Source organism: Dicentrarchus labrax, unplaced genomic scaffold (assembly GCF_905237075.1).
Source record: "Dicentrarchus labrax unplaced genomic scaffold, dlabrax2021, whole genome shotgun sequence".
Taxonomy (NCBI): Eukaryota; Metazoa; Chordata; class Actinopteri; family Moronidae; genus Dicentrarchus; species Dicentrarchus labrax.
In genome coordinates this window covers 26,374,319-26,397,889 of record NW_026136718.1, presented here as the reverse complement: position 1 = coordinate 26,397,889, position 23,571 = coordinate 26,374,319, and the positions used below count along the sequence as shown (strand labels likewise).

The following is a 23,571-nucleotide window of genomic DNA, read 5'->3' as shown; positions in this document are numbered from 1 at the left end:
GTGAAATGATCTAAGGTGATTTCTTTTCCAAATGAGGGATGCGGGGAAATCTCCTGAGACTGAATAAAACGAGTCAACTTACTGGTCATTTAACTCACCGCCATAATTGGGCTTTTTTTGACACCTTGCAGCCTCTGTAGCCCACAGGCCGTCAAGTGTCATTTATTACGCGCTATTTTATTGTTACCCTTCGATTAAACTGCTTTATTATAATCTTCCACCAACAAATCAACACAATACGACAATAAGATATTTGTTTAGGTTAATTAAAGCCAGAGGCCGACACAAAAACAAAGGGCTGGGACTTCTTGCTGCCGTGATTGTGATTGCCCAGAGGCCCCCGCGGCTGCTGTTTGTTTTGACCACTGCAGCCATGTGTTTGAACCTTAAACAGTCTGAGCAGATTTAACCGTTAACCAAATGTTTTTTACCCTCATGGCTGTTTTTTTGAGTTTAACAGGAAGCTGGCAGAGAAGGCAGCACATGCAGCAGCTGTGATCCTCTGAGGGCTTGGTGTTGAGTTTTATTATGATTATGTTGTGAAAGGGCTTGAATCTGAGGTCTCTGGTGGATTACAGGACATGAGGGTGTAGAGTTTAAAATCAGACAATGATAAATCCTATTAAAATATTGACAATAAAGTGGATCAAATTTCAACAAATTAAAGAAAGTGGTAGAATATGGACATTAAGTATGGTGGTACTTCAATTCAGTCACCATCAGAAGGTATAAACTAAGCTGCCACAATATCAGATTTGCACTCCACGATATTCTAGGCCAAAAAGCATTCAATAATATTCAATTCAACAATATTATTGCAACATCTAAAATTTGAAAAAAATGAATTCATCTTTAACTTTTATTGTGCGTTTTGTCTCTTTGGCAAATTAACTACAGTCAGCTGGGACCCAGCTTCAAGGTGCATTACTGTTGCCTACTATGTTGGCGTGTGAACCACAAAGCGTGGGCAGAAAGAAACGGAAAGTAAGAGGCGCTGGATTATTTATATGATATCGTCATCAATATCAGAATTATCATCAATATTGGTATATTTGTATGAACCGCATCAGAAACCAAATGAATGAATAGTGTTTCACCATCATTCTCACTTAACCTGCATCACTTTGGTACTTTGTATGGATGCTTTAGACTCAAGCCATACTCTGTATAGAAAACCCTCCTTCACTGCAGCTGTCTCAATAATTACTGCCATCATTTGATTCATCATCTCATTTTCTCTGACTCGAACAAGGCAAAGGGGGAAAAAAAGAGGAACAATCAGTTAGTCGTCTTCCCTCAACATTGATTGAAATCACTGACTCACAAGGATTTTCTCTGCCTCACTTCCCCCAAAATCGTACAACATCCAGGCCTGCGAAAGTACTGAATATTTTAAACCCCAAGATGAGCAGACGGAAGGAGAACAGGAAAAGGCGAGCTCATTTAGAGCACAACTTAACAGAGCATTGCACCTCGGTGCTGCATTGGACATTTATTCTCTTGAAATATATATAAACATCATGTGCACCAACCTCACATTTCCAATTTGAAATTTAGTTTTAAAAATATGCGTTAAAAGTGCCATTTAAAAGAGAGTGGCTCACTTAACAGGAAATGTGCAGCTTGTACAGGAAATTACAGAGCGTCGCAGAGATCTGAAAAGGGCAAACTCTCTGTTTAGACTCAGTGATGTTGAATCTGCTCACAGGGGAGTTTCCTCCTGTTGGAATGAAGCTGAGTTTGCCATTAAGTGCCTTCAACACTCTGAGGCAGCCCCAAGCCATCGGCCCGATTTTAGGTGTTTAAGTCTCACTGTTGCGCATAACAGGTAGACTGCAACTAAGCGTTTGACACAAAGCTCCTGTAACTTTTTTTGAAGCCCCTGAACAATGGTTTATTCTGAAACCAAATGGTATGCGACCGATGATGACCTAATAAGGTGTTGCATGGTTTGCTCTGAGAGAACAATCTCAGAGAAGCTTCTCTGATGAAAAATCTTCAAACGAACCATTAGGCTGACCAGATTTCCTCCAAGGGCATGGGTCGTTTTTTTTTTTTAAAGCATTACCCCACTGCCCCGAGGCATATCAAATATGAATAGAATATGGCTCAATCGATTCGAGTGAGCGAGTAATCAGAGCATTGCAGTCCAGGGCTCAAATCTAGGCCTGCGTCATGGTAAGTGCAAAACGCACACATCTGTGCACACAAACACACATGCATCCACCCGAGAGGTATGGACAGGGTTGATTTTTCTTGACAGACATATTTGTGCAATTAGAAAGTTCAGTGTCTGGGTTTTGTGGTTTTGGATGATTCATTATTAATCTAAAATTACATATGAATAATAAAAGAGAGAGTTTAGAGACACTCTTTGGTGTTTCATTTTGATTTTGAATTTCCAATCTGGACTTGAGTTAGAATATCTATTGTAGGTTTTATTGTCAGATGGAATTGGATTGAAAGAGTCTACAAATACCTACAAATATAGTTTTTCTCATGTACCAAAACCAAACTCTTGAAATGGGACTTAAAAACTGTAGGCCAACAAGCCGCAACAATTTTTGAAACCGTCTCCTGATCTACCGCTGTGATAGCTCAACGCACTAAAGGAAATCCTCTGATTAAAATATTGCATGCAATACCTCACAGATAAAAAAAAGAGAGATCAACATCACACCCACGCAAGCTGAGCGTCAATATCTAGAATCAGCAACATCTGGTGAATGATCATATTAATGTGTTGATCTCCTCACGAGAGAGAGGGTAGTGAGGACACTGTGGAGAGAGAACAAATGTGATTATTGGCCTGAGGGTGAGCAGACCTACTGTGTATATTGTAATAATAATGTGGTATTTGCTCTCACGCTTCGTTCAGCAGATTTCACACAGGTCTGACGGGTTGCAAAGCGAGATTACCTGAGAGAGATAGTGGATTTCTAACGGTAGGATTCTGAGAAAAAGCACTGATTAATATGCTTGGATGCAGGAAAAGATGGGGAAAACTTCCTGGAAGATCCAAATAAAACCGTTTTCATACATTCTGCATTCATGTAGGAAACTTTCTGCATCAGAGAGACTTTTCCTGCTCACCTGTCCCCTCCCCGGTGGTTGACACGCCAGCTAAGCCGGGACAGGCGAAGAGAAGCAGGGCTCATATAGGACGTAGCTCTTTTGTTGCAGAGGCTTATTCATTATTCACCTGATCTGAAAAACAGACTGCAAAACCAACTGCACAGCTGTCATCGAGCAACAAGGCGTAGACACAAATTATTCATGACTCGGCAAAGAAAAGGCAGTAGAATGAGAGGAAAATAATAACAAGAGACATCAGTGAGGCAGCTGACAGGCCCAACACGTGTGGGGAGAGCAGAGCCGGCCTCTCCGGGCTAACAAGCTTCCTCCTGGAGTGCCACACTTCCCCCGGTCCCTTTTTTACACACCATATATATATATATATATATATACTTTTACAGTGTGGCATGGGACAAGGACAAGGTTTGCTTATCACTTTTATATTGTTTTAGAGATTTTTTACACATAAAGCAATTTATTTCAATGGTTTCTTTTGTTTTAGTTTCAATACTATAGGATGCTATGGGTATTATTTAACTTCTCATTTCATTTTTATGCTGATGACACCTTCCAATAAAGCCCACTGACTAGAATAGTTCAATCTTTTTATTAATTTACCAACAAAGCAAAGATTCAACCTACACTTGGTTTTAAATTTAGTGAAACACACACACACACGCACGCGCACACACACACACACACACACACACACACACACACACACACACACACACCCCTTCATTTTTCTCATCTTGGATGGATCACCTGCCTAAAACCAAAAGCTTTAGACAGGCTACAGATTGTACCAAATGCGCAGCTTTTATCTGGAACTCAGAGATGGAATTATATTACACCAGTTTCAGCTTCTCTACACTGGCTGCCACTGCCTGTTCATTTTAGAAATGATTTTAAAAATTTGATTGCTCAGCTTTTGAGTAGTTGCAGATCGCAAACCCCTCACACTTCACAAACTAAGGTTGCCCCGAAATGAATCATGGCAGTTCAACATGGAAGGCAACCCGTGGCATCTGTAGATAAAACGATTCTTATTTTCAGGTGATTATACAGAAATGAAAACATTCCTTTTAAGGTTATATTCAATTTCTGTCAACAGATCCTTGTAAATGTTACACACTAGGCCTCTAAAGCATTGCATGGCCAGGCAACTAGCTACACCTTTGAACTATACACAACCTTTTTTAAAATCATTTCTCAAATCATACTTTTATAGTATAGCCTGAATTTAATAAATTCCTTTTAGTTTACCTATTTTATCCAGTCCACTGGTTTCTAGGCTTGTACTGTCTATTTCTTCCTGTTTTCTTTTGTATTTCATTGTTCATTGTCTGTTTTGACATGTTGTATAAAGCATTTTCTTTACGTGACACATTCATGCAAGCACATGCAGGTGTCTGTGTGGGGTGGACAGTGTTGTTGTTTTCAGTTTTCCTGTTTATAATGGCGTGTCCTGAGGTGTTTGTGCGTGTGTGTGATTCTAAAGCTGTGACCACACACACACCAGTGACATCAGAAAATGGTGGAGGCCAAATGAGAGCCGACATTTTTCTCTGGCCGCCTTGAAAGCTTTCCATTAGCCGGGCTCTGTTCCGAGGGTCTTGGGGCCCTGAACAGCATGAGTCCATGGAGGGCTGGCGGCGGTGTGTGGGGGTGGATGTGTGGGGGCTGGCTGGGATTGGGGGGGGGTAAGGCTGTCCGCTCATTTAAAGACATGTTTATCCGGTTCATTTAGCATTACATATCACTACACAATTTGGATGTGAGCTGTCACTCAGGAGCAAAAAGGCTGCTCTGCCGGCCGCTCACTTAGAACTTGTGTCAGTGTCACAGCCCCCTGCTCTCTGGGTGGTTTTACACATATCATTTTATATTCTTCAAATATACAAAAAGAACCTGTGTTCAATCCTTTTACCGCTTCTGCTTCCTAGATCACGCTCTTGCCTTGTTGGCCTGGTTTTGTCTTCTATCTGAAGTCATGTCTAATAACAAATGAATCCTGAACGTGACATTAAAAGGATCCACTCAGGCTAAAAGGCTTCATAACACAATATTCTCTTCTCTTCAGGGGAAAAGAAAAGATGAAAAGCAAATCTTCTGAACATGTGACAAGAAAGAGAGCTTTGTAGCCTTTTAGTGTGTAGCAGATATTCTCGTTCACTCGTAAAAGGTGTTACATCGCCGACAATTGGTTGTGCAGAGTGTAAAGCTGTGAGATTCATGCACAAATCCTTGCATGTGATACAGGTAATGCGAGAGTAAGGCTGTGCTGCTACAATATAATACTACTGTCATACGGAAATGCGTCCATGAAATGAGGATTAAAAAAAGTCACATATCAAATTTGGCACAAAATTCCTACTCAGATTTTCCCTTTTGTTTATTTAAACCCTTATCAGAGAGGTTTTGATTTAAATAATACATTTTTCCAATTTTAGATTGCATTATTTTAAGAAAAGTACCTATACAGTTTGTATTCAGTAAACATTCTTTGACATGTTATATATCTAAAGTAAGATACTGATCAGTACTAAAAATGAGGTCGTGGATCCCTCATTTTTATTGAAAATTTAAAAACAATACAGGGCCCTCAACACACTGTGTGAAATTCTAGTTCAAAACACCCTCAATATAGAGTTCAACAGTTATGCTGATTTCAATTATCCAACCAGTCTAAAGTGCAAAACACACAAAATTACAATGTACTTGCAGTGCCTATAAAATGTATTCACCCCTATTGTAGGCTTTCATATTTGATTTAAATGTATTGCAATATTGAATCAGAGTAGATTTAATGCAGCTTTTATGACACTGATTAACAGACCCGCTAACAAACGGATCTCTACATTACAAATATAAATGTTTGCATAAGCAACCCCTTTAATAGGACATACCTAAATCCTCACTGGTGCAATCAATTGGGTTTAGAGGTCACACAGTTAGATGGAGATCACCTGTGTGTAGCCAAGGGTATTTAAAAGTAACAAGTCAGGTTATAGATGAAACAAAAGTGGAAAGGTTCCTGGACCTATCCACACATAATAATAAGGCTGTAATTGCTCCCAAAGATGCATCTACTAAGTACTGACTTGGAGGGGGTGAATACTTGTGCATGTTGTATTTGTAATTAATTGAAATCACTTAACTTAATTTTACATGTAAAAAAAAAATCCACTTTAAATCTAGTTATCTATGTAATCTAAATCCTAATTCCATATTGTGAAATAATAAAACTTCCAAATTAATGAGAGAACACTCTAAAGGGACTCTATTCATAAATAAACAAACCATGTACAGTATTACCCACAGTCGTGTAGCCAAAGTGTTAATTAAGTAGTAAGATGTGTTATAACAGAGGAATGTTTAGTAGCTCTGTCAAATAAACACACAAAACCTCTTTCAGTGTACATTATCTATGCAAACAGAATATGATTTGTGAGCGAGCGTGGCAGCACAAGATGTTACTTTGTGATACAGTCATCCCCCTTAACCAGGCCTGATTGCAGCTATGAATCTTTGTAAAAAATTCATAAGATCCATTTCACAAATGACCAAGCCAAGCATGTGCCTATATCCAAACAGCAAGAGAGAGCGAGGCCAAGAAGATCTATAAGAGGAGCCCACAGCCGGAGGAAGGAGAACAAAATGACAAAGATTTATTCTCAGCCATGATCAAATATTTATGCTGAGGCATTCAAGTAAAGTTACTTTTTGTGTTCTGATTTAATGAATGATTTGAGCAGTGGCAGTGCTGGGAGGCACAGATGTTGGGTTTGCTGAAGCCTGCGCTAATGCCCATTCAGGGGTCTGTGTGGTCATGTGTCAAACTGCAGCAGGATCAAAGTGGAGTAATGCCATTGTGGGGATCACAGCATAGAGGAGTAGGGTGGTAAGTACTTCCACAGCCCCAGAGGTTTACACTGGGCCATGGCTGAGGAGGATGAGGTGAGAAAGGAGGTAAATAATTACTATACTAATATGTTAAAATCCTGCAGGAGAAAAGGTGTTAACAACTATTTTTAGTTAATTCCCTCCTATTTATTCCAGTAATTAGGTGGCACTGAATCATTACCCCACCTATCTTTAAAACCCAATATCTCTAGTTCTTTTTATCACGTACCACTTTGTTGCCAATCAATCCATTAGAGACGAGCCACTTTACAATAGGTTTGCACACGGTGGGATTGATCCAAAATGACAAAGCCACAGTCAAAGGAAATGGATCCCGGCAGTGCAGAGACTCTCCCATTCTCCCTCTGGCATCCTCTGAAACATTAATGACCCCAAGCTGAATCTGATCTGGCCTTCTTTACTTAGTGTTTTTTATCTTTACTCAGGACTGCTCACTGATAAAATTCACTTCACTTCTCATCAACTGAGATAAATATAAAATAACTATTCATTAGTTGTGTCAAAATATTGGTGTAATTTTCTGGATATATTAACCCAAAGCGAAATGACAATATGTTACGTAATCTCAAAATAAAGAGAATTAGAAAATTAACAACTAATACAGTATGTAAAAAAACCATCATAACAGTGAAACAAAAGATTCCATATAAAGTTGTAAAGTCTGTAAATTCAAAGAAGAGTCCGGATCAGATGACCTGAAAGGAAGCCGTGAGTGGGCAGGAAGTGCCAGGAGACATCTGTGGCAGGTGAAATAGAAATTCTAACACTCGAGTGAACACTTAAACGGATAAAGGGAGTTTAAAAAAAAAAAAAGGCTAAAAGCCTCCATCACTTCCAACAAGACATTGGTACCCTAAACACAGTGTGTCAGCATCTTTAAACACCGGAGAGAAGGGAAGATGACAAAATCGTTTTGACAGCCAGTTCACATGTAACATCTCCGATTCATCCACCTTGGGGAGTTGCTGGGCAGTTTTTCCCCGCTGCCGGGGGAAACCAAGCCCCGTGTGTGATAGCAGAGTGGGCAGGGCCGAGCTTGTGCAGTGCGCCACGCGCCACTTATTGATCAGAGTCAGACAGGGTGTCAGTCTCTACAGCCCAGAGATACAGCGGGCAAGCAGCAGTTATCTGTGTCTATTAAGGCGTCCGCTCTGTGTGTATTGATTGGGAACAACTCGACACAGGGAATTGTCATCAAAATGCCGATTTACAAAAGGTTGAGCAGGCGGTGGTGAAGTCTGCGTTGTCCAGGCAGTATGGATTTGTTGATGTAGTTCCCCCAGCGGTGCTTGAAACCAGACAGATGCTGCAGTTCAGGAAAGACTGAGGCGTCCGGCCTGGGCCTTTGTCTCGCCTTGGGAGCTTTCACCTCACAGTACACTGGTAGATAAAGCAGCTTTAAGCCATGTTGAAAGATGTGAAAAAGACTGCACTACATTGCAGCAACAGCCTTTGCCAGAGCACAAACAAATGTTCACAAAACACGCTCAGAGTGCAGCCCCACAGCCCCTCCCTGCAATTGTTTGCTACAGGGGCAAAGCTTTTACAAAAAGGGGCCAAGGTCAAGATTTTCCCTTGTGAGACCACCATCTCCATTAGCTCTCAGTTCACTGGGGTATCTCTTTCACAATAAAAATATATTCTGCTTCTAGTTCCACTTCCAGACTAGCACCATCAGTGAGAGAAGAAGAAACAGATAATTGACCTCCATGTCACTGGGACACATACTTTTCTACTTGTGGTATCCAGCCATGCAGATAGTTTCAGTTTTACCTGCTGAGGTTGATTACTGCAACCACCCCAACAGGACTATAAATATTAAATATAATAATAAATATACAGTAGGAAAACCAAGGTGTAAATAATAAAATGAATGACAACTGAATTCCATTTTAGTTTTAGGGTCCTGGTATTGTGCATGCTGGCTCTCTGTCATGGTTCACTGGGACACCTGAATATAATAGAGCCATCATTAATGCTATTAGTAACACTGACGCTGATGTCAAAATGTCTCCTGTGAAAAAATGCCTACTGAGGTGAATGGAACTTAATTTGTGTTTTTTTCTTGTGATAATAATTCTTTTGCCAAATTGAAACATTTGAAAACTCAACAGAAATGTCTATATCCAGAAACATCCTTGTTACCCAGGGCTGTGGATTATACGGAGTAACCTGGGCTTTGTAAATAGAAAAACAACAGTGCTGTTGAGTTGAGTAATTGTTCAATGCTTTTCAGCTAATGTTGACACGAGAGGAGGGGTGACAAGAAGTCACCTAATTCACAGAAAAAGAAGACAAAAACATTTGCTGTCACCCAGCCTTCAGCAGTGTCTCATATGCAGCACAGAAGCCACTCGACCAGCAAAGACACAGGTGAACCCATTTAAGATAATTAGCATAGCACTTAGCAAGGCAATCAGACATTTGTGTAGCAACAAATTAATATCTATCTTTTATTTATTTTTATTATTGCTAATTTAGACTTAAACTCCACCACTATTCACCCTTTAATCCACTCCATTTATTTGACAGCTATAATCAATAGATACTTTGCAAATAAAACATTTGCATACAATATATTAGATATTAGATATTACCACAATATAAAATATGACACAATGACTAACCTATGATCGTAATACAGCACTCTGAAAGAGGTCACAACTTTGATTTGCATATTTCATTTATGATTACATTTTTCTGATAATATTTGTGCTTTTACTTAAATGTACTACAAGCAGTTTTTAACTGGTTATGAAACAATTTATTCAATTTTATTCAATTTTAATTCAATTTAACACTGATGCCTTTATATGACCTACATAAACAAACAACACCATCAGCAAGAAGAGGAAGCCTATTTCTATATAGTTATTCTCAATGCCTGCTGCTGGTCGAATTCCATTGGATTTTGAAATCAATTAAACAAGGCGGTGAAAACACACACAGGGGGTGCCAGGATCAACAAAGTCTCATAGGAGCTTTAAGAAAGATTTTGAACGCAGGAGTTTTACTTGTAATGGAGTCTGTTCATATTATGGTATTGCTGAATCTGAATACTTGTCACACTACTGCTTTCACATATACCCCTTTAACACCCAGATGACATAAAGGACAAAATTCCATCCAGTAGTTTTTCTGTAATTTCATTCTTTAGGTTGCAGTTTTGAGTGTTTAATAACCAGCTCAAAAAAAAGAAAATATTTTTTGGTGTGATTTGGGTGAACTGACTCTTCAAATTCAGATGATGAAACGTTTTAAATAGTATAGCAGCAATCACAAAAAGCAAATCTGGACTGAATAAAAAAAACAAAAACATCTTAAAATCAAATTCAACTGCCCGCCTCAGAAAGCAGCAGTGAAGCTGAAGCAGGACCCATGGGAGAGGCCCTCAACATGGCAGTTTTTCTTGACAAGCACAGCAGGGCCTGGGGAGGTTTTGGGCAGACAGGAGAGCTTGCAGCAGTCTGCGGAGGCCTCTGGGGGAAGCCGACTGGATAAATAGTTCACTTAGAACCTCTTGCTCTCTAAGAGGTCACCAAGGAAATATGGGATGGAGAGGGAAAATGGAGAGGGCTTTATCTCGCTCTCATAGGATTGCTGCCTGTTTGTATACTAGACTGCTCTATAAATACTGCACTATCTGCTGCACAACTGAAATGATACAGTCAGTCTTGTTCATTTCCTGCTTCCTTCAATGAAAGAACAAAAGTAATTCCACTATATTTGTGTTTTATAAGGACATATCATTTAAATAAATAACTGTACCTTCAAATTTAATTGAACAAATGAATAAAACTATGATCCTGAACTCATTCACTGCAGGTGGAACTTAAACAAGGCCATCCTCTACACACCTTGTTACACAACTGTGTTGTTGTCGTCCAGCAAATTAAATATAAATGGATATGTGATATCAGTGACCTGAGATAAATGTATGCCTCTAAACACCGCCGACCGCTCCCCACATGCCTAGACTGCACACGGACTGTCATACAGTATCTTCACCTGACCTGAAGATTGCTCAGGATATATAATGGAAATGGATACTTTAGTCAGGGCTTCCACATAAATTTACTTGCTGCTCTAAGATAAACTGCAGGTGTAAAGCTTCAGATCGTGTGTCAGATTTCACACTGGAACATTTTACCTCCTGACACAATGATACAGGTAGTAATATACATCAATGGCCACACCAGACGCGGTTCCCCATTTCATTATCAGACCAAAGCAAATCTAAAAGAAGGTTGTGACAAAACATTTAAGCCAAGCTGTACACAAGTCAGTATACTACAACAAAGTCACATAGAAATACAACAATATATGTGAATCAGTTTGGGTTATTTCACATGAGAGCTTTCTCTATTTATTTTATCACTGGTTTGAAGTAGGTGGGGCATAGCTGGGAAAGGGCGATCTGCATCAATCTGGATTATGCAACATTTTTAATCAGAGTCTGATGATAGTGGGCTGTTTGGTTACTGTTAATCAAATCAGATCAAACTACACCCACACGCTACTGATGAAGCAGATTAATAGAGTTTTTGAGTTTTAAATTCAATCAAGATGTGTTTTTTTTGAGGTTACAGAGAAATACTTATGTTCTTTTATTTAGGTGTAATTTTAAATGCAGGACTTTTACATGTAATGGAGTAGGATTACATTGTGGTATTTCTACTTGTGCTTAAGTATAAAACTTATTTCATCCATAGATTGATTCTACAGTCACAGATATGGCCCTCCAGAGAAACAGTGCCCTCCTGAGTTGGAAAGTGATCACTGCTTGTACTCCCTCATCAGACTGCACTGAAAAATAAAAGATCCAATACTGGTACTAATATGGAGCAGTATTATTTCTTGTAAGCTGAACTACTTTTCCCTTTTTTTCTGGCATGGTTTCAGTATTTTGTATCCATGACCATGAATGTTAAACGAATATAATTAATTTAAAGGCTACAGCCGTCATAAATGAAAATTGAGGATCCTCACTACACATGGTTGCGTTCAGAGTTAAAAATGATTAAAAAAATAAAATTTCATTGAGCATAAAAGTTCTTTTTGTTTTGTTTTGTTTTGTTTTGTTTTAATCTTAACACAAAGCCCACCTAGTTACTTACTATCTCTGGAGCTTTCAAAAGCCTTCCTCAGCAGACAAGCATTTGCTGAGGAAATATGTATTAAAAATAATTTATTTTAATTTGATTAAAACAGTTACAAAAACATTAATTCGATCTGCTGCACTTCAGCAATTGAAAGCATAAGAAGACAAGCAACATCATAAACACACACTGATCCTAGGTGTTATTTACTTTTGCATTTCCTGCACCTTGAACCGCTGTCAAAATAAAACCTCATCAGCCAGCAATTACCTATGACAAAATCAGTGACAAACACGGAGTGAGTGGCAGTCTGTACACTGTGTTTGCTTTGTGTCTTTTGTCTAAGGCTTTCATCACACAGCAATACACAGAGCAAACCTGAGCGGCAGATGTCAGCTAAATCCGACCGTTCAAACACGCTCCTCTCCCTATTCATCTAAAATCAGGACTTGAGCTGCTCCTCTACTGAAGCTGTCTAGCTGGAGCAGGAAGTCAGTGATTGTACTTATATTATATTACACACGCACACCAACACTGGGGGGAAACCATGATCCGAGCCTTTGAAGCCTTTGTGTTGACACAGAGGAGCAGTATGTTGTCATTAAGCAATCATGGAGAGGCATTCTTAATCCTTCTCTGTACAACAGGCTGTTCCATTTAATTATATAGAGAAGGAGGATTTATTTGTCTAATATAGCCTCAAATTACAATAAGGCTCAGACCAGTGCTGCTCATGTTATAGATCTGAAGAACATAGCAATAACTTGTTTTTGTGCAATAACCACAAATCATGTTTACATCACATTATTGTTGTTGTTGACATTTTCCCAAATTGCATTTTACATTAAGAGGCCAGTTTATTAGGTATAGGTTCAGTCTAAAACAAGTCTAAAACTGCCCTGCAATAAAAATAAAAATAAACTTTTTGGTAATTTGGTGCTATTTATCTATCTATTTTGCTTTGGTGTTAGTTTCTGAGTTTTGGAGATATCAGTCGAAGAGTCTGCCTTCTCTCAAATATAATGGAACCAGATGGCACTCTACTTGTTGTGCTCATAGTGCCAAAAAAGTACATTTGAATCACAACAGCAACGTCTCTTTACAGAAATCATGACCTGTTTCTTCCAGATAATCCACAGACCTTGTTAGGAGCAGTTTTGTGTAGGAGCTATTTTCTTTCTACCGAACTACTCCCACCAACCGTATCGTGTAGAAGGAAGCGTTTTTTTAAGCTAGATAATGTTACAGCTCATCTCAGGAGGACTACGTCATGTGCTGTCATCAACCACCAAAGCCTAACAACCTTCAAGTCCATACAGTTTGATTTAAATACGCAAGTAAAATGAATGGAAAGCAATGACTGCTGAAACGGTGGGGGAAACACAATCTAACACCTCTGCATGCTTTGAAGAGTGGTTAAAGTCATTTAAAGTTTACTTGATTTGTCTTTAAGGCAAAGACAAGCTGACTGTAAGGTGAGACAGCTTCATTCCACAGTAATGGTTAAACATGTATATGAAGTGAATTGCACTGTTTGTTTTAAGGTACTCAAAGTGTTATCTGAATGGATCCTTCCAGACTGCTCCATATTTTCTGTGACCACACAGAAAGCTCTGGTTTAATCCTATTACACGTTGAGCACAAAGGGAGATAAGAGGTTTATGTCTGAATCTCTCTCTCCCTCGAGACACCAGGAGAGCTACACATTTGGTCATTTTGATACTGTATAGTTGCTGCAGCGTCTGTTGTGGCGCACTGAAAATAAAGACATATTGTTAATAGGATTGCCAGTGAGGGCCGAGGAGACACTGATGATGAATGAAGATCAGGTGAATGACATAATACAGAGATGGGTAAGACAACAATATTCTGTAGTACAATGTAACTGAGGCAATCATACTCAACTATCAACTATAATTAATAGGGTTTGTAAATGTACAATTAACAAAAGAACTTGGCTTGTATATAGTTTTTATTTATGTTGTTGGTCGTTGGTGCTTTTAATATATATTTTTATGAATATCTATATATACACACCTATTTATTCACATATGTGATATGTATTCATTTCCTTTATTTGTTCAGCTTTGTTGTCCTTGTTCTTAGCTGTTATGTTTATTTTTGTTTAGGTATATTGAGAGCAAATTCCTTGAAAGCTGATTCTGATTCTGATAATGATGCCATGGAATATGACCTTTGAGGGAGGGGGACTTTTGAACTTTTGAAGTGTACTTGAAACCAACCAAATAACAACTATTAGTTAGTTGCTGACATCAAAGTGAACAAGAGCTGGGATATTTGTATCTCATACCATCCTGCTTATTCACTAACATGACCTAAAATCTATTTCATTAAATGTTTATTACGGTTTATTCTGAGAATGAAAATCTGATGACATATGGTGATAACTGATGGGTGTTCTGTATGTTCCGTATTTAGAGAGATACTCCAGAAGGCGATTTAAAGCCAGAGGACTACCAGCAGTTCAAGAGTTTGGGATCCACCTGTCTCACTGAGTGTGACAGCGCACAACTACTGAAATTCCTTCAGGATGAAAAGAACCAGGTATTTCACCTCCACCACCAACACAACTGACAGATCTGCTCTATATCCAAACTAGTGGTAGCCACACCTTACACACAGGAAGTGACAGTAGATTGACAGTGTTAATCTGTCAAACAGCACTAAAAGCACAAACACAGTCACACTGCAGCCTCCTGAGCAACAACAGCCACTGAAGCGAGCAGCAGCCACTTCCCTGCTACCCAACTATGCTAAACATGAACATGCAGCCACTACTCTGCGTCTGCTGGCCTCTTGACCTGGAGGTGTGGGGATGAAACAAGCAGATATTCAGTCAGATTTCTCGCTCCACTGATAACCCTCCTCAATACGGCACTCCTCTAAGTGCCCTTGGCTGTCCCATCTCTCCACGCTTTGCGCAGTCGTGTGTAGCTTACTTTTAGAAGCATGTGTCATTTCTTACTCCTTCCTCTCTCAGAGACCAAAACAATCTCTAGGGGTTCAAATGATTGATTACCAAATGAGAAATCCCTGGCTTTGAACATGGACACAGAGGATGAAACTTGGACATGGAGAGACATACAGGCAGTGCAGAGAATGTCTATCACCCACTAGGGGTTGCCAAAGCTTCACTGTGAGTCGCAAGGCCTTCATAGTTTTTTTTTTTTGTTATAAGGGTTATAAGAAAATCTAAACAAAAAACACATAGTAGGCCTATTTTTCAGCGTTTCATTTATTTCTGTGAAGGAAACCTATATAAGATTGTTATTTTTTAAAGTTAAGATTATTACTTAAGATCTAACCTTTGAAGACATGACCACAAGATATAGTCACATTTTGTATTAGAAAACCAATACTGAATTTGTCAAAAAAGAAGCATATATATATATAAAATACATTTTATAAAAGGTTACTAAAAATATCAGGAAAACAAATAATTCATTTCTGTTGAAGAAAAGATTTAACAGAATTTATTGATTTGTTATAGGAATATATGAGATCTTTCAGTGTTCAGTTTGTACACATCTAATTGATAAATTCTAATTAATCGTGTAACCTAGAGTGTTTCAGTCAGTGCACACAGTTTAGCTGAACATGCAACAATGTCAAAATTGTAGTATACAATTTAATATATATGATGAATTAATATTTACTTTGGAGTTAATGCTACCTTTATTTTTGACATTAGTATTTTTCCCCTCTAATTAGTACCAAATTATAATATTCGTTCCAGACAACAAAATATTAGGAAATTAAATAGTTTCTCAGCCATCCAACATTTTCTACATGCATATACCAAGAGCTGCTGTTTAGGTCCATTAATTGTAGGCGTTGGTGGCTTAGAGAAGCTCTGCAGCTCTACCATCTTGAAGATACCCTCCTAGCACACATCATCACGCTTTTTTTTCAATCTGTTATAGCACACTTTAAGTTGCAGTTGGTATTTATGCTAACCAAGTGTGAAATTGCAGTTGTTGCTGCATGCACCTGTTTATGCAGCGACGCATGCAAATGGGAAGGAAGGGCTGGGCAAACCTTCAGCAACAGCATCTGTTTCTCTGGTTACTGATTAAGTATGATGATTGTTTCCTCTTGCACTCAGGGCATTGTGAAGTCTATGGGTTGTGTTCTCATGGCACCTCTTGTGAATGAAGTTGTTAGAAAGAGAAAGGGTCTCGATCACTGCCAGGCTGCCATCACATATCTGACCAAGGTAGGTACCACTAATTCATCTTTATAAAGGGACATGCTTCCTTTACAATATGCTTAATGTCGGCTCTGTTGTCTAGACGTGCAGCCCAGATGAACTCCTGCATAGCTTGCTGGAACTAATTGAAAACATTGACCCAGGAGCCATTTCTGAGACCATCTTAGCCCTTGTTCCACATCTTCAAACAGGTAACACAACTCTTGATGCAATGCTATCACACATCTTCAACCCACAGAGAAAAAAAGCACCACAATTACACTTTCAATGACATTGACAACTGTTGCACAATGAATGAAGAGTTGATGAGCCTTTATATTGCTTACTACTTCAGATGTATTCATGGATGGTTTACTGATCAAGCCAAAGCAGCTGTTTAAAAAAAGGTGTTTGGCTCCCCCTGCTGTATGTTCATGTTAACTAACAGCAACCTTGTGTCTTGAAAAAGTGCTGCTCCGGCTGGAGGACAGAAAGTCAACCTATCTGGGCTTGGCTCTGTCCGCCCTGCAGAAGCAGCTGTCCCGGCTGCCTGTACCTTACAGTCAGCAGCAGGAGGAGGATGATGAGCACGGTCTGTGTCGCTGCTGCAACGCCATGGCTGCATTCACAAAGCCATTCGTAGAGGAGGTGAAGAGGAAAAATGGAAACTACATGACCAGTTCTGAGGATGAGGAGCTGAGGACTGTGCTCCTCAAGTTGTAGGTTTCTGTCTCTGCGTTTGGTTGGGTTACAGTAATTGGGTGTTAAATTATTATTTTAGTTTTTTTATGTGCTTATTTTTATCATTATTATTTATATTCAATAGTAATAGATTCAATATTTGCTATATTATTTTCATTTTTAGTGTAGTTATTTCTGTTGTAGTAAAGAAAAGCTTATAAAAAGCAAACGTGTTATTTTAGTTTAGACAAGACAATTAGAATTAGCTAGTTCAGTTTCAGATGTTATTTTTATTTTTTTTAAATGGAGGTTAAAATAATCATCTTGGAGTAGAAGCACTAATGTTAAAACAGTTGTAAAAGGGTTAGTGTTGATTACCTGCAGCTGCATGAGGAGCTTGAGAGATCCTTTGCTCGAGGCTGAACTGAACAGAGACAGAAGATCCTCACTGTGGCTCTTTGCAACAGAGATAATGGTGAGAGCAAGTTTTTCTTCCTTTTCTCTCTCAATGGGAAAGCAGTCGAACAATGTGCGATGTTTCAGTGTGCTTTTATTACTTTAACAATGTTGCCATGCATCAGGTCACGCTACCGGCAATCCAAGAGTCCCTCTCAGAGCTCCTGTTCTTCAACTCTCTGAAGAAACAGACCGACAACAGTCAGTCCAAGGAGTCGAGAGCTTGTCTGGCCTATCTACTGTTTGTCCAGCTCATCACCATAGACAGCTTTCCAGCAGTATTCAGGTGAAATTAAAACTGACCGATGATGCAAATTCTCCGACACACAGAATAAACAATGCCTTATTGTTACTGTACTGTGACAAACTATTTACATTGTACCGTTTTCCTGCTGTTCCAGTCCTGTATTTGTTCTTCAGTGCAACATGGAACACATCAATCAACTACTCAGTAGGTACGCTGTCAACACAATATGAGCTGAATATAATTCTTGTTTTAAAGTGATTGATTTCCTAATTTATGTTGTGTTTTTAACAGCAAAAAGGAATCACACTTGCTCAAAGGACTGGTAAGGCTACATCAACATGCAGAAATATTTCTTAGAGATGAGATTAGACAAAGTGCGAATGCAGAAAACTGAGGTAATTTAGCTTGTGTGTATTGTCAGGCACTGTATGCAAAAAGCTTGGAGAGTGTGCAGGACAACAGCCTTCCAGTGAGTCTACTGGAACTGAAGAGCTTCTACAGTGTGCCACGGGTAAGACAAGCAAGTCATCAGGCTCAGTTTTACAGTTCAAGTTGCATTATTACATACCATTACATACATATCTGAATTTTGAGGTGATGACACTTAAACTGGTTTATCATAGTCAAACTGTAGATCGGTTGTAGGATCAAGCTTTTTGTAAATATAATATTTTTCACAAAATGTAAAGCAAAAACTCTTTACTACTACAACTACAATTATTATGACTAGAATATCAGTAAGCACAATGGGCCAATTGGCATGGTGACCTACAGATGTAGTAGATCCAAGTCAATGAACTACAGTATATGGGTACTTATGACCAATCAGTGACCTGTGGTGCACTGACATTCACAGAACCTGCGGCACCTTCTTACCGACTGCCCAATGCAACATTTGGTGAGTATACAATTATGTTTGATGAGAGGAATGTATTCTCTGTCTGTGATACTGTGAGACACATTAATTTGTTGAATTCTCTTTCTTGTATGATCACTACTTCCTCAGAGAGAATCAGGACTGCAGCTTTTCCAGCTCTTCATCAATAAATTAGATGCTGAAGCAAAGCACAAGTTCTTCAGGTGAGATGCATGCCAATGGCACAAATACATCATATATTGTTTATATGCTTTTACAAACTTGACTGTGTAAATATAATTCACATTTTGCACATGATAGTGTGTATTTGCTTTAAATTTATTTTCAAAGATATTCCACCATGAAATGTATTTAGAAACTTCTACATATATTGCTATCTACTTATAGACAATAGTTTCACATAAAATTTTGAATGTTTCCTAGTTTAAATGACAGCTGTTTTCCATCCAATTGTGTTGTAAAACATACATTACCCTACTTTTCATCTACATATCAGTTATGTGCTCTAGCAGGGATTCTGCAGGTTTCAACAGGTTTAATTTAAGACTTTTTACCCGATATTAAAAACCATAAGGAATTTTATTTCAGTCTATTCAACTTTGTCAGCAGTCAGTATTTTCAGCAGCTACATCTTATACTGATCTGAGGTCTATTTACAAAGTCCCATTTTCTGTTGCAGGTGCATGTTAAAAACCAGCAACCATGCAGGAGTAGAGAGTTATATAGTGAAGAACATCAGGAATCAAGTAGATTTTTCTATGCAGGTGAGATAAAAGATGACTGAGTTGGTCTTAAAAACATCAAATTACTATGTTTTATAAGAATTTAAAATGTCCTGCCTTTGTTTAATATGTGATTACTCTCCTCCAGCCGGGTAATGCCAATAAATGGTTCCTTGGAGAGGAGTTTCTCTCCTTGTTGGGACTGGTGTTATGTTTGCCACAAGGTGCAGAGACGGATTTGCTTAACACTATGGACAGGTAAGTAACATGAACAATGGTTTATCAGACAGGTCTGCTCATTTGTTACTTTTACTCTGGCGTGCCCTCCTCCAGAAGCCAAAAAAGTTAACCACCCAACTTTTTTTAAAATTTGAAATCACATGCGTTCAATTTAGTTTCACTCATGTTTCCACTAATCAACCACACCCCACCTGCAGTGGCTCTATGCACCACCAGGGGGTTGCCTAACAGTTTGAGAACCACTGCATTTATAATATTTTCCAAATGGCACAAAACTTTGCCATGATGCACCCTGCCAGGAGTCCCTTAGCAAGTCTGACTATCCAAGACACACACACACACACACACACACATATATATATATATATATATATATATATACATATATATACACACATATATACATATATACACACATATATATATACACATATACATATATATATACACACATATACATATATATATACATATACATATATACATATACATATATACATATATATATACACACACACACACACACACATATATACATATACATATATACATATATACATACACACACACATATACACACACACACACACACACACACACACATACACACACATAGATATATATATACATATATACACATATACATATACATAAATAAAAAAAATAAAATATATAATAATAAAAAAAAAAAAAATAATATATACATACACACACAATACACACACACACACACACACACACACACACACACACACTAGATGCAAACTCTAGACATGTATCTCTGGTAATTTTTGGCCTAAGTAAGATACATGGAAAACTAAAATTAGTAAATGTGGGAACTGAGATACTTCATCCAGACTGAGCCACTAAGTAATGCCCTATCTTTGTTCATCCAGGATAATGGAGAGTCTGAATCTTCTACGCTATCTCCTTCTCAGAGACAAAGAACTGAGGAGCACCGTAAGTCTAATAATTCAACACTACACTGCTCTTCTGCCAGCCAGCCTGGTTAATATCGAAAGCTGATGAACTACTCCTACTACTTTCAGACAGATGTGTGGGAAGAGCTGTGCAGGATCAAAGACGAATACCTTAAAATGCTGCGCGTGTGTATCGGCATATCAAGAGTGCATTACTCTGCTGAACTGAAAGCACTGAGGGAGGATCAAAAGCTAAAAGCAAAAGGTAGGCATTAGCTGCTAATCTGTGCATTAAAATGACATTGGAATAACCTTGCATAAATGGTGGTACAATAGCCTGTTTTCATACTGTGAACTATCTCTGTCTTCCTCCTCCAGAAGCCAGAGATGCAGCTAGATCCACCAGATTAGTCAAAAGCATAACGGTGAAACATGAGTCCAATATGTCCCCAGAGGTCCAGCACCAGGTACAGAAACTCTCTTTCCTAATAGTTACCCTTTTGATTTGATAAGAGTAGCAAGCTGAATATTCCTGTGTGTCACAGGTGTTGCAGAGTGCTTTGGTGACATTTGACCTGATGGAGAGTCTTATCGTCCGTATTAAGGAGATCACAGAGGAAAAGCTGAGAATCCCAAACTAAACGGTGTGCTCAAGTTTCACCTCGGACCACCGAGTTATTTTTCTAAACAGTGTTTTATTTTATTTGCTCTGTTTTACTGATAAAAAACATTGCATTTAATAAATAAAGTGTGATTTTTTTTCTATGGCAAAGTTGTTGTCAAAAATTAAACAAACATATGTGCATATATTATTGCTTTTTGTATTCAACAAGTAAGGCTTGTACTGGTTTTCATCAAATAAAAGCAACAGAGGTGTTTGTGAAAACATGCTGGATCACCTGCTGAGCTTTACAGAATGTCTCTTAGCATTTCCCACACAGGACTGCTTTCAATGACGTGAGCCCGAGCCAGAGACATCCGGTCCCGGATGCTGTCTACAAGGGGCTTACTGGTGGCCTGCAAACAGATGAGCCTCTGGTTACTTCAAAGTATCACAAGACAACAACAGCATGTCTAATGTATTATCAGGAATTACCAAATAATATGCTTGTGCATTGCCTCCATCTTTACCTTGGCAATTGTCAACATTCCCTGGACAATCTCAGTGTTGTTTCGCACAGGCAGGATCCTGAGGTTGCTGCCAAAGAATCTAAAAGAGAAACAGACTTCCTCAATTATGAGAACTAGAAAAATCATATAAATCTGAATCCTGGTTACATCAGTGCAGTGGTTCTTAAACTGTCAGCCAGGGGGGGGGGGACATAAAGCAACTGTATGGGGATTGTGGATGAGCAGGGGAAAAATATGGAGTGAAACTAGGTTGAATGAATATGATTTATGCAGGGAAAATAAACAAAAAGAGTTTGCGGATGCTGTCGGGCTGACCTTTATTTCACTAAAAATAGACTTGAATTCCCTTTTTTAGTTTCTTCCCCATCATTGTACTTGTTTGATAAACATTGTGGGGTGGGGGTGGGTGCCCCAGTAAAAGTTGAAAAACGACTAAGTCAAACAGCAAAACAAGGGGGTAACACACTTGGAGACGTAATAGAATTTGTAATGCAGCCATTTATATACCTTTGTTGAATCAAAGTCAATATTTCCAGTTCCTTTGTCCCATTGAATGGGGCGTGCAGAAGTAGAAAGCTGTTCCGGTGTACTTGCACAAATTTCTTTATCCTCTCAATGAGTCCAGATTCCTCAAAACACCCTGAGAGGTGTTCAGGGTCAACCAACAGAAATGCAGTACCTAGGCAAGTAAGTGATAAATGTCACAAGTTCTTGTTGTACACAAAATGACATCATTTGTTTACAGTGAGACTTGCTGTGGTCACAACATCCATTACAGAAAGGCGTATTAAAAATACACAGTCTGTGTTTTCAAGTTCAGGTAAGGATTCAATAACTGCTAATTAAAGCAGATACTGTTTGTGTTAAGTTACTGTTGCATACTGGGTTTATACGCTAAGACAAGTGTTGGAGAAGTGTCTAGAAAGCCCATGTTAAAAGGTTATGGGGGTATCTAACAGGAGGAAGTACCGCAGGTTTACCTGACAGAGGAAATATAAACGCTCCGGACTCAACACTGTCTGAAAACCTGATTCTGTGCAGCTGCGCGCTGAGCATCCTGGTTGTATCATGGTTCTAGTAAAACAAATAAAGAGAAATAAATTAACAGTGCCAACACAGCTAGACTGAATGCGTAATATTTTACCAATTCTTGCGTTAGCTAGATAGCTAGCAAAACCATATCCTTTACTTTATTCAGCAAACTGTAAATGTTGACAGTTCAAGAGTCATTAACTCTCACCCGGAGTGATGTGCTGACGATAACTGTTGTTTTCCACTGACAAGTCGTTTCTGTCGCCATTATTAAATTAACAGCGCAGTTCTGATAGTGACACCCTCCAACTGATTTCGGCTCGTGGTATCGATACCGTACTCGCGCCGCATTCGCACGAGACAACCGCCTCTGTAGCTTGAACGCAGCACGAGCGTCAGTTTAGTGAGGACGCCACGAGAGGCCGCTGCGGTATCATGTGACGACACTTTCTGGCTGCTCTGTGATTAAAAACAACAAAACCAATGGTAAAAGCCTGGAACGAGCCACGTATTTTTTTTCTACAGGTGAGTTTATTTCTTGGTCTTGGTCTTGTCTTTGCAGGCCAAACGAGTGAGCACATTTTAATTGTTATTCATAGACCTTTTTCACAGCATCCATGGTCCATCCGGGTAACAACATGTTACCAATCATACCAATTAAGGTTCTGTTCCATTTAGTGTAGCAGAGCCTTTCTGGTCCAACATGCACAATAGCAGCATCCTGACTCTGTTTGACCTGAATAAAAGAGGACCTCAATTAGTGCCATTGGTAACACCTGTGTTTACCCTATTTCATGTCAAAATGGTTGCTATGAAAAGGTTCTATTACAGTGGTGCTTTTCCAGCTATGTCATGTCAAACAGTCTGTTGAGTAATGTTAAAAGGTCTATTGTGTGCTGTATAAAAAAAGCCAAGAGGAAAAATTGACAAAATTACAAAAAAGCAATAAACCTG

At 38.8% G+C, this 23,571-nt stretch overlaps 2 protein-coding genes across 4 annotated transcripts; one reads left to right on the top strand and one right to left on the bottom strand.

Annotated features, from left to right (window-relative positions):
* Positions 1-13,354: 13,354 nt before the first annotated feature.
* Positions 13,355-21,340, top strand: LOC127349986 (glomulin-like). 3 transcript variants are annotated; one of them, XM_051376110.1, is made up of 18 exons: positions 13,368-13,930; positions 14,541-14,666; positions 16,228-16,338; positions 16,415-16,523; positions 16,781-17,030; positions 17,377-17,467; positions 17,574-17,734; positions 17,850-17,903; positions 17,987-18,017; positions 18,117-18,206; positions 18,552-18,593; positions 18,702-18,775; positions 19,252-19,336; positions 19,443-19,552; positions 20,431-20,494; positions 20,584-20,719; positions 20,833-20,921; positions 21,000-21,340. In XM_051376110.1, exons 1-18 carry the CDS (start codon positions 13,913-13,915, stop codon positions 21,093-21,095), a joined length of 1,737 nt encoding a protein of 578 aa, XP_051232070.1. In that variant the 5' UTR covers positions 13,368-13,912; the 3' UTR covers positions 21,096-21,340. The 3 variants fall into 3 exon arrangements, with proteins under 3 accessions (XP_051232071.1, XP_051232070.1, XP_051232069.1); XM_051376109.1 differs by having other exon boundaries at positions 13,615-13,954; XM_051376111.1 differs by lacking the exon at positions 21,000-21,340 and having other exon boundaries at positions 13,355-13,954; positions 20,588-20,719.
* On the bottom strand, positions 21,130-23,557 carry LOC127349989 (protein SPO16 homolog). The gene is made up of 5 exons (XM_051376113.1): positions 22,826-23,557; positions 22,566-22,659; positions 22,093-22,264; positions 21,586-21,664; positions 21,130-21,471 (listed from the first exon to the last, which is right to left on the bottom strand). The coding sequence occupies exons 1-5, from the start codon at positions 22,883-22,885 to the stop codon at positions 21,364-21,366; spliced, it is 513 nt and encodes a 170-aa protein (XP_051232073.1). The 5' UTR covers positions 22,886-23,557; the 3' UTR covers positions 21,130-21,363.
* Positions 23,558-23,571: the final 14 nt, after the last annotated feature.